The sequence below is a fragment of the Pseudorasbora parva genome, chromosome 12, assembly GCF_024679245.1.
Source record: "Pseudorasbora parva isolate DD20220531a chromosome 12, ASM2467924v1, whole genome shotgun sequence".
In the NCBI taxonomy this organism is placed as follows: domain Eukaryota; kingdom Metazoa; phylum Chordata; class Actinopteri; order Cypriniformes; family Gobionidae; genus Pseudorasbora; species Pseudorasbora parva.
This window is the reverse complement of record NC_090183.1, coordinates 24,618,206-24,630,198: the sequence shown is the minus strand read 5'-3', so window position 1 is coordinate 24,630,198 and position 11,993 is coordinate 24,618,206. Positions and strand designations below refer to the sequence as shown.

The 11,993-nt window shown below is 37.8% G+C and overlaps 1 protein-coding gene across 1 annotated transcript; it reads right to left on the bottom strand.

The window, feature by feature from the left end:
* Window positions 1-7,313: 7,313 nt before the first annotated feature.
* Window positions 7,314-11,367, bottom strand: barhl2 (BarH-like homeobox 2). The gene is made up of 3 exons (XM_067458387.1): window positions 10,416-11,367; window positions 8,917-9,142; window positions 7,314-7,884 (listed from the first exon to the last, which is right to left on the bottom strand). Exons 1-3 carry the CDS (start codon window positions 10,966-10,968, stop codon window positions 7,572-7,574), a joined length of 1,092 nt encoding a protein of 363 aa, XP_067314488.1. The 5' UTR covers window positions 10,969-11,367; the 3' UTR covers window positions 7,314-7,571.
* Window positions 11,368-11,993: the final 626 nt, after the last annotated feature.

Here is an 11,993-nt window from a genome sequence, read left to right as displayed (position 1 = left end):
ACTTGACCCGACCTGGCTGGTTAAGCTGACGTATTGTGGACTGCAAATCGTTTCAGCTGAGGGGGCCAGTTTCTTTGTGAAGCATCGGAGAAAATAACTTGGTTAAAAAGAGCATCCCTGCAGTCTTGGGAGAGGCAGATCGGTTTTGTTTAGCTGCTCCAGACAACTCCAAATCTGATGTCTACTGGCTGGAGGCAGCGAGGAGAGGAAAGAGGGAAAAAAAATACCTCCACAAATGGTGAGAGGTTTATTGTTGCCAACTCCGAAACCCAGCACCAGATGAACACCAAGCTGAAATAACAAGAAGATCCACTGTCACCAACACATTTGAAGGGCTGCTTCTTAGCATTTCTTTCCATATTCCAATTTCTCTCCATCTTGCCAGTTGTCCACACAGGTGCAAGAAGCGGATATTAATAGAATGGAGCTCCACTGCCAGTCCTCACAGGCCTAGGAAGTTACGTGACATAAAAAAGCTGACAATTCAGCAGCAATCAACAACTTGTTTTCTAGCTGGATCCCCACAGCCGTCGAGAGGGGTAGAGGAAGACCTGCTGATGCTTAACGCCGGCTTCTAATCACATTTCTGCCATGCGGCAGGCCCAGGCTTGTACCTCACAGGTATCTGCTAACTCGTCTCAGCCCTATTTCCTCACACCCTCCGTGCTCTTAATAGCCTGGCTTTGTCACTCTTCCCCAGCAGCGGCCCAAAGACAACCTCAATTTAAAAATGTAATTAACTCTGACATCGCATGAGCTCTCCTTGCTCTACATTCAGGGTCTTCAGAGGAAAAAACAGAAATAACAAACAAAACACGCCCAAGCTATCACCCCTCAAACATAGTGAAAAGCAGGAGACAAACTATGCAGGACAGCATGTTTAAACATAACGGGCGCACGTGGTGTGATTGTTTAGCCCTTGAGAGACACACTTGCCCAATGAACCAATGCTTATATTGGGCTAGAGAAGTAAAATGGTTGACTACACGTAAACTGAATGGAGGGGCGATTATATTTACGCAAGTTAGTCAGTGTCAACAGGCCAGTCCCAAATGGATCAATCTAAGGAAACACTCTGCTCTATGGCAAGCCAGTCATGACTTGTATGATTATTGAAAATGAGCACAGCTCTTGTTTGTGGTATCCCACAGCTCAGGGTTTGGGTACAGGGTGGGACATCTATCATTCCCTCACAGACAAGGTGCCGCCGCCTCTTTTTCTGCCGGACTCGGCAAGCGACACTTCCAAGTGTCTAATTACCACTATGGAGCTAAAGCCACACCAGAAGCTCTCCGGCATTGGAGAGCCTCTCGGTGAACTACACAGCTAATTGTTCCATTGCTCCCCTAATGACGCAGTCAAAACAGAACAAAGGATAACACCAAAAGGTAGAGACCAAGTTGATGTGATAATTTTCATTAACCCTGCACTCCGTGTTCTTTCATCCAGCTCCCCCACCCCTCTCCCCTGAACTGCGTAGTGAGGTACTCAAATTATCCACAAGCATTTCAGCCTGTGCTAATTATCCAAAGAGTTCCTCATTAGACGATTTTAAATCCAATCTTAGATCAACACTTGCTCAGACCTCAGGGATTCTACGTTCCCAACAGCGGTTAAACAAACAATCAGTTCAAAGGATCAGGTATTCCACTTTAAGAAGAGGGAAAAAGAGAAGGGTAAACAACTGCTCACTTGAAAGAAATGACTCCAGCCGTTGCCCAGCATGCATGCAGCAATCTATAATTCATTTCACTCAAAAACGCTCAATTTTTCCCCATGCACCAGCTTTCTAATTTGAAGTGTAGTCCACATACTCACACACCTACACCCACATGATGACTGCGGGTAAAAGCCAGACCACAACTCAAAAAAAAAAGAAGAGAAAAACAAAGAAAAGAGAATGGCCAGAAGTAACAATATGTTTCATGCAGCTTGCAATAATGACATGGCAAACTAATAAAGCTGACAACTATCTTAACTGTGCTGAGGCCAACGGGTGCAAAGTATTGTCCACAATTAGATCAGGTTTCCTTAAATTAATTCACAATGCGGCCGGAACACAGTCACCAAAAGCACATAAATGAGCAGCGCTGTACAAAACTCCGCATTTTATTCATACATTTAATTTCAATTGAACTTAGTTCACGTCTTGTGGTTTATTTACCTGCTTGTCATTGCTTGCAGATTGAATTGGTTGGGGAAAGGTAGAAGAAAAGACTGTATAGTGAGCACATCATGATCACATGAGCCTTTTAATAGGCACTTGAGTGGATTCCTATGAGAGCATTAGTAGGTGTACCACATCACACTTATAATGTGCAGTAATTTCAACAGCATTTCTCCTCCCTTGGCTTTCTCTCTTCCTCGTTCGTTTTATCTATCCGTCTCTCTCTCTCTCTCTCTATGACCCAGCTGCACTCTTTCTCTCTTTCGTCTCTCTTAATGTCAGTGTGTTGCCACTGTGAAGCATCACAGAGCTTGAGTCTGTCACTTAAAATAATGCTGTCAGATCTGTAATTTTAACCTTGAAGCAATTAGCTGTTGTTGAGCCGTAATGAATGCTGACACCTCTCGGAGATGATGAAACCCCTAATTGCTCTGTAAGAATTGAAGCTTTTGACATTGTTGCTGACAGAAATTTTCCCCTTCCTTTCTTGTGCTCCTTCATGTGGCCACACGTACAATGACGGTGGCTGGTTTGAAACTTGAAAGCTAGCAGAACTTCTCCGCCATCAGCTGTCCCGTCACTTGAGCAGAAAAAGGAGAGGGGAAAAGGCTGGTTTTGCTGAAATGATGAGAGCGTTTAAACCATGATAGCACTCAGCTAATGCATCATTCAGCAGAAGTGTCATGGATGAGCGTTAATGCCACGACAGGAGCAGGAAGATGACTGTTCCAGCTTAGACAGGAAAAGGCTGATGAAATGATGGCTCAGGACACTTGTAATAAGTTTCCTCCTTAAATACCTGGCAGGACTGAGTGAAGTGGGATTTACAGAAATAACAGTTCACTTATGCCCTAAGCCACACATAGTCTCAGATGTGGAAGTCCACTAGTACACCAACAGTTGAAATAGTCATTTCACTTGTTTTATTGTTAAAAGATATGTCTTGCTTGCGAATGAAATACTATGGGAATAATGTCACTGCTTTCTTTCTAGCAGTCAGTTTTGACATTGGCACTTATCACAATGTCCAGTTAATTTCTTCGGTGAATGACAAACATTCAAAATTCCTGAAAATGTCTTGTACAACCCATTTTAGATTTGAGTTAATTTGGCAATGTGATTTTAAGTATACATTTTAATAGTCTTTGTGAATCAAAATCAAGCCATTGGCCATTCTACCAGGTGACCTAAACATTCTTTCTGTGCTTATATTGTAAATGTATTTTTATTTGTCTTTCTTTCTCAGGATTGACAGCGTTCTTTAATGACAGTTTTACGCATGCACCATCTGTGGATAATAACCAAATAGACATTTTCTCTAATTATTGAACTGATAACTGGTGAGAAAGATATGTGGTGCAATGATTTTAGCACATTATTGCAGCCATCAGCTCTGAATAATAAGTATTGTCAAGTCAACAATGAATTAGCTTAGCTGAGGCACAGAGTAATAGATGTTTTTATATGTTTACATAAAATGGCTGTCATTTCATATTGGCATTTTTATTATACAATTATTTAGTTAAATTCGCAAAACAGTTTATGTATGTGCAGGAATATAATCTTTCAAATCAGTTTAATCAACAGTTTTTTTCTCTAATCTAATAGAAATGCGTTCATATTTAACAGCCTACTGCCAGATAACTGTCAGGTTCTGTGCTTGTGAGTCTATTGAAAGCAATGTGGCCATGAATATTAGCAGTGGGGTAAAAGCATTTGATAAAAACATTTTTGAGTGTTGAACTGAGTGTTGATGAATAATTTGAGTGTTTGGGAACAGATAGTTCTTAATCACGATAGCAGGCTTCTAAAAGCTTTTTTTAAAGGTAGCTATTAGTCTTTTTCACACCTTCGCTAAAAATTTCAAAAAAATTACTATTAATGCAGAGGTATACCACGATGCCTGTCAACCATTTCTGCCTCCTGGCAGAAATCCGCGTTCACACTTTAAACGATTCTAACCTTGTTAAAACCGTTCCTCCAATTCAGTCAGCTTTGAATTTGCACACGTTGACAACATACCATCTTAAAATTCATCATCCTGACACCTCGCCATCACCACAGGGCAAGATTAAGAATCCAACCCACGGTAATTAAGGGACACCCAGATGCTTAATGTGGCGCTTCCGTGCTGTTTTGCGCGGCACTATAGATGACTCGGGCCTTGGGTGCGTCATTTAAATCCCACACGACTGTTTGTCGCCTTTCAACGACTCAGCGAGTGACCTTGCAATGTGACCATCTTCGAGAAGTTCGTCTGGATCTGTCCCTGTCGTTTGAGAATGAAAGATGGTACGTTAAGAAAGTGCGAGCGAGTAATGCGGTAATGAGCGGGCCTCTGAGAGCTGGTGCGTTTCCCTCATTAGGATAATAAGTAAGACATCCCTAACATGGCATCAGCTGGAAAATGTGGCAATTACAAAACCTTACTTGGGCTCCTGGAAGCAACGAGAACAAACCAATTCCTTGCAGCAATCTGTTCCGTATAATGTGTGTCATGTAAATGAAAGGTCTGAACATCCTCTTTTAATTTCAACACCCCTCCTCTCACCTAGCTCGTTATCAGTGCCTGGCTTCCCTCATTTCCGGCCGTTGGAAGTCAATTTTAACCAAAGGTTAAACAAAACGAACAGATATTGGTCAGAAGGCCACAGCAAATTGAGCATTTACTGACCCGCAATGTTTTGAAGATGCTACCAAGCATCACTTCTATGAATTAAATTGATACTGTTTCAACAACAACACATAAGGCTAATGGTCTCCACAGTCCAGCTGCTGGTGGCGCAGAGAAAAGGGAAATAACATGCGTCAACATAACATTTTTACTTGCCAAACAAATGGTGCCTACCAAGAAAATTATGAAGTACACGTTTGAGGTATCCCACTGCCTTATAACCTGTGTTTTCTACTTTTATTTTTATATATATATATATATATATATATATATATATATATATATATATATATATATATATATATATATATATATATATATATATAGCTCCTCTTTCGAATAGCTTTAAAAACAGTGAAAGGTTTGAAAATGCCACTTTGTCGTATTGAAAAACCGAGTGCGAAACTTCAGAATTTACCATTAAACATAGTCCCATTTAATAATTGCATTAATTATGAACATTGTAAAGAATGTACTGTTGAATAGTAGCTACATAAAACAATCGGATTAGATTGGATTAGCAATAGGCTATAGCAACGAGTGGCTGTATTTTACGATATGGCAAATTTTTTCGTTAGTAGCTACATGTAAACTCTTGATAATGTTCTTCAATGCGCTTTAAATATATCATATTAACGAAAAACTAACAAAAATATGTCAGTTGTTTAACTCATTACAATCAATTGATGCAAGAACATCAATGCGCAGACTATATTATTAGCCCATATTAAAATAGGTTATTTTGCTAAAAAAAAAAAAAAAAAAAATGCATGGAAGCGATTCCAGCTTAACACACGCTTTTAAAAATAAATGTTGTCTAGAAATGGCCGCAACTGGCTGTGTAATTGAGTGTGCTAGAGTAAATTCACAACTGACTGAATTTGTCTTGCGTGCTCTCCAAAAGCTAAAGAATCCAAGAATCCAACACTAAGGAACTCCAGCTAGACATCTTCTAACTTTGTTAGTTATCGATACCCCAACCCTTTACAGTTTTGAATATACAGAATTTCGTTTGCTTTTATTTTAAGTTTAACATAGGCCTAAATCCATAATTCGGTTTCTTCTAGGCTATTTGTGTGTGAGTGCGAGCGTGTGTTTCTAAATTTTGGCTATTTTTACGCTTTGTTTGCATATGATTTTATAACATTTTGTGATAGCTTGACTTTATTTCTAAATGCTGTCTTTTTTATTAGTATGAAAACAAAATGTAAGATATCATGCACTGGCTTGCTCACGTCATATTGTTTCTAACTACATAGCAAAGGTCAACTTGGCTTTAATAAGAATTTAGTAGCGCCGAAATCAGCAGCCTATTCTCCAATTAGAGGAGCCCAAACAAACGCGCCCTGAGGCTATTCTATCCTGCAGTCTATTTCGTCCTCCAGGGGATGTTATCAAGCTCAAAAAGAAAGGCATTGTAATGTTCACTTAATTACATTCCCCTAAGAAAACCCACTTGCTTACTTATAGTCACGTCTCGTTTATTTCTTTCACATTCAGTGTAAATCGTCCTATAAGCCATTTTTGACCAAGGGATGGCCATTTCGATTTTTGCCGCGTCTCTTATTTAAAATTCCTTTTGTTCATTTTAGACCACGTTCATACACACTCACTCACTGATACCTTTTTTATCCATTAGTGTAAGAATTATGCTATTCGACATACAAATATAACGAAATGGTAATGAAATGCGGGTTTGAAGGTTAAATATGTACGTTCAAATGGTTGTGTTCCTGAAAGTTGGATTTATGTTTCGTTGCGTTTTTTACAGCATGGTCGTAAGTGTTGCTGTTTAAAACGAATGACAAATAGCGAATATTAATCTCGGGAGCGTTCTACAAAGGTCTATAATTGTTTAAATGGAATGTTTCTGTTAATTCACTCACGCTGAGAAGGCTCACGCCTGCTGTCTGTCCGCGGCGGTTCTCCCACAGAACAGCTGCCAGACCGGGAGCAGCTTCGCCATTCCCAGAGTAAATGCATCAAACCATCTATTCTCATATAGCAGACCGGTCCCGAGCTTTACTTGAATGCACGCCTATGCTAATGAGTTCAGACGGGCTTATAGAGTTTACAAAGAACTTATGGTGTGCCCTAAAACGAGGACTAGATAGACTACTACACAGTAAAAAATAAAAAATAAAAAATAAATACGTTTTCTTAATTCATCATAAACAAATGTTGTACATGTTAAATGACAATCAAGTAACTCGAATTATAAGACTATAAGATGTAAGATATTTAGAATATTTAAATTAAATATTTTTCTTTTATTATTATTCACCATGATCTCTCGTTTTGGAATTATGGGAATCAATATTTAAACTTATTTTTTAGGGAAAGCTCCAAAAAGGTCACATGAAAAGTGGTAAACATACGGCCCCTCAAGAGAAAGCGTCTGACATTATATTTTTAACATTTTGTCTTTATTTCACCTTTTCTTTAAATCTAATAAACTTTATAAGCGTATGTACTAGTATAAGTGTATTTGTACCAAAAAAAAGACAAAACAAACAATCTGACAATGAACAGTCATTTTACTGTCACGGTCACAGGCTCGTCTGGTTTAGTTTGGCCTAAAGTCAGAAATGGTCCATATTAAATAATACATCTTTTTCTTCGATAAAATCGTCTCTCGGTGTTTTCTGGATGAAAAAAAGCGTCTTGTGAAAGTTCAGCGCAGTCTGTCACATCACTTGTGATACATTTGTCTCTCAGTGTCTTTTCGTTTTACCGAGGATGCTGTGTACCCGGTATTGGGTTTGCTATTGGGTTTAGTGCCGGTTGTCCCCCGGGCCCCAGGCCGTGAATGAGCACTCTGGGGACGAGCGGTCTCTGGAGTGATGGATGCGGTGTGGACGGAGTCCGGTACATACTGCTGTACATGGCAGCAGCGGCTGCGGCCGCTGTCGTGCTGTCCACGGTGCCTAATAAACTCGGATGGTAGAAATACGGGGATGGGAACATTCTCTGTAAAGCCGAATAATTTCCAGCTTCAGCCAGCAGTTCTAATCCGACAGCCGTCTGCCTCTTCCATTTCGTCCTGCAATGAGATCAAAATACAAGAAATCAATTATTAAATTCTCCACATGGCTCCTTGTGGGCCAGATTATTCGACGCGGGCATGTTTGATTCTGGCATAAAAAAGGCTTAACTTCATTTAAATGCATATTAAATTACCCAAACATGTTTTCAAAATAGCCCACGTCAAATATGTAGGCTATAATAAAAACGATAAACGTGTTAATTGTTTTGTGAGTAAAAACAATTTATTTTTCCCCCGTCATATTTACGATTATATGTTGCCAAATTTCCGATCAACGTAATTGCCAAGACTATGTACAGAATGACAAACTTACAGTAGGCTAAATATAATCGCTATCATAAAAAATATGACGATTGGTTAAAAAATAAAAATGATTTAAAAGAGAAAATCTAAAAAAATATTTTAGGCCTTGCTTAAAGTAGGCCTAAGTATAAGCTATAGCATTATTTATGATAAGCTAATTTCTATCGAATGATTTAAAATAATTTAATATGACAAACAAATGTCAAATAGGCCTATATGCAGACAAGCATGCTAAAATAAATTGATTTACATATAGCATATTGTTGCGCCGTTCATTCAAGCTTAATAATAATAATAATAATAATAATAATAATAATAATAATAATAATAATAATAATAATAATAGGCTAATAATAATAGCTAATAAAAACAACTTCAATACATGATTGCCAACTAATAAAATCTCAAATCTGCAAATATTCTATAGATCCAGAAATAAATGCAAAAATAGCCTATGTAATATATATATATATATATATATATATATATATATATATATATATATATATATATATATATATATATATATATATATATATATATATATATATATATATATATATGTATATATATATAGGCCCTATATATAGGCTATATATATAATAATAATAATAATCTTGCACAATCAAAATGTTGTGCTGTTTAAACTTTTATTATTATTATTATTATTATTATTATTATTATTATTATTATTATTATTATTATGAATGTTATGTGGAAACTTACCGTCGGTTTTGATACCAAGTCTTGACTTGTGTGTCTGTGAGATTTAGGGCTGCTGCCAGGTCCATTCGGTCCTGTACACTGAGGTATTTCTGTCTCTCGAAACTGCGCTCCAGCTGGTTAAGTTGATGGTCGGAGAAGGCCGTCCGCGCTTTGCGAGGTTTTTTAGAGCGGACGGGCGGACTGTCTCTGGAACTAGAAATTTCCCGATCGCCCTCTTCTTTTGTTCCTAAAAAAGTAGATTGAAAGTTGATGAAAATGCATTTTAAAAAGCGTAGTTATATAGGCTAATGGATATAGTCATTGTATGAGTTTACTTAAAAATAAGAAAACAGTCTCATAATTTTGTAGGCTAATTACTTTTTAAAATGTTTATTTTAGAAACTTGCGGTTGCTGTAGGCCTCGAATTTAAATGCAACCTGGTTAGGTTCGATTATTTCGTCTTGATATTATGAGTATCAGGATCTTCAGAAAAATTCAATACCAGGTAGGCTATATAAAAAATATACTTATTTGTTTCCCAGATAAATTAGATCCTCGCGTGTAGACGGAAATATTACAACAAAACGAGCAGGATCGATATGTCAATCTATCTCTATTTGTAGCAGTTTTTGCTGGGCTCCGTGATCCCCCCTCAAGGAAGAACAATAATCTCTCTAATTGACTCACTAGGGAGGATCCCACACCGGGCAAAATTCACCAGCCTTTACATCTGTTATGCTAATATCAGAGAATAACCTCAGTGACAGCCTACCAATATTGTTATTGTATTGTAATACTGGTTCTTAATGAAAATACAGGCAAATAAACAAAGCCTTAAATTTGGCTTTAATGTGGACAATAATAATAATAATAATAATAATAATAATAATAATAATAATAATAATAATAATAATAGTGATAACAAAACGTGGAAATGGTATCGGTATTTCGTACCACTGAATTATTGTAATATTCCAGTGGTGGATTCACAAAGTTTGTTACATCCCAGTTAAGCAATCTTTACTATTTTTCCCAAAACTACGTTTTGATTTGATTGCTTATTTCATATACTAATACGCATGACCAATTAGTTCCGAAGAATTCAATAATTATTTGCACTTTTAATTTTACAATGAAGAAGACCATTCTTTAAACTCATATGCTTAGATTTGCTAAACGCATATGCTTAGATGTGCAATATTAAACAACATATAAGACATTTTTTATTTCATCAGTGTTTATTATCATTATTCATGTATTTTGTGTCGTGGTACGATGCAATATTCATATCAGGCTACTGTCTAAATAAATAAGTAGCCTACAGCGTAATAATAATATTTGTATGTGATTGTTTGGCGATTTATTTTTTATTTTTTTCTAAATCTCACATTGGCTATTGTTAATTAAATCAGTTATATAAACAAGTAGTAATAAATGCCAAACAGATAATATGATCTAAAGGGTTACCCTATGTTTCTTTATCGATTTATGTAATTTTGCATGTAAAACGCACTCTTACCGTTGCATTTCAAATCACTCTGAATGTCATCTCTTTTGTCCAGTTTGCTTCTGTTTTCATCTTGCTCTAGTTTGGGCCTGATACCGTCCGGGGCGGTTCCGCTATCTGTTTTTGGGCTGTGGTGTGGAGATGGTACACTGGTGCTGTAAGGAGCGCACGCTGCAAGCGGTTTACTGTCGCCCAAAATGTCTTTGATTAGAAAGGAGGAGGTGGCAGTCCTGGGGGCACAGCCAGCCTGACCGAGCGGATGAGGCTGGGGTGAAAGCTGCAAACTCTGAGCCGGATTGTGATGATGATGGTGATGGTGATGCTGAAGGCTGTCTTGGACCAGATGCGGTTCGGGATGCTCCATCGTGACTGAGATCGGGGATGAGGGGGCTGTTCCCACAGTGTCTATCTCCGAGCATGGTGATGGGGTCGCCTGACTCCTGAAATCCGCTGTTCTGTTACTGTCACCGAGTCGAAAATCTCCGTTCATCAGTACTGAGCTGCCAGAATTGGTTGTGGACAAAATAGTGTCTATTCCGAAACTAGACCCACTGGATCCTTCCATAGTATAAGAAAAGGATGAGCACTTAAGTCGTCTTCATAACAACTTTCCTGTACAATGTTTTAAACGAAAGAAGAACTGAAAACACTTAAACGGAATCAGCGAAACAACGAACAGAACTCAAAGGTTAACGCAGTAAAAAAGCCCCGGAAAAGTGCAAAATAAACATTTCTTACGCGCAAATGAAATAATCCTTGCAATAAAGCAAAGAAAAGGAGAAGTATAGCCTGCGCTCCAAGATGTTGTTACATTCAAGGTGAAATGAGGAAAGCAAGTGGATCTGTGTAGTCCACGTCCTTTTGTTATGGTTACTGAACTTTCTTTCAAAGTTGAGGTGTGGAGAGATTGGGATGCTCTAACTCCTCGACATCACGCTCCCTTTTGCCACTAATCGTTGTAGTGTTGCTCTACAATGACTTCCTACATTGACGTCATATTTTCTCCTTTATTATAACACATTCCTCGTGTTCCCCATCTCCCCTCTCATTGGTTACATGCGCGCGCGTCTGTCCAATCAGCGACCTGTACCTCATCATTACACGTTAGAGCCACTCATTGATTCCTCAATGCTCTTTTGAAACCTTCCCTCCGCTATAATTTCTCAGACAGATCTTCATTAGACATAAATACGTTTATGGTAACACTTTACATCATTGTGTGCATGTTACACATATTGCTTGCTGCAAAAACTAATTACAACGCAGCAATAACAACAAACAGCAACGTGAAATTAGCTGTTCCACAAAATAGTTACGCAAAAAGTAGACTTTACGAGTAGGTTTTTTTATTTTATTTTATTTTTTTATTAATTGATATCATGGCCCAGTGCAGTGCTAACTAATAGATTACACTGTAATATGACTTGCAAAGTAGTTTATGTGGCCACTGTGTTAAAATAAAAATAACAAGTAAACAGGGGTTTACTGATTCAATTGTGCACTTAACTTTATAATTGTATTTTTGTTTAGTATTAATTCATTTTGTTTTGAATTATAGCCTATTGGTTTTCAGTAGTCTATATAATGATT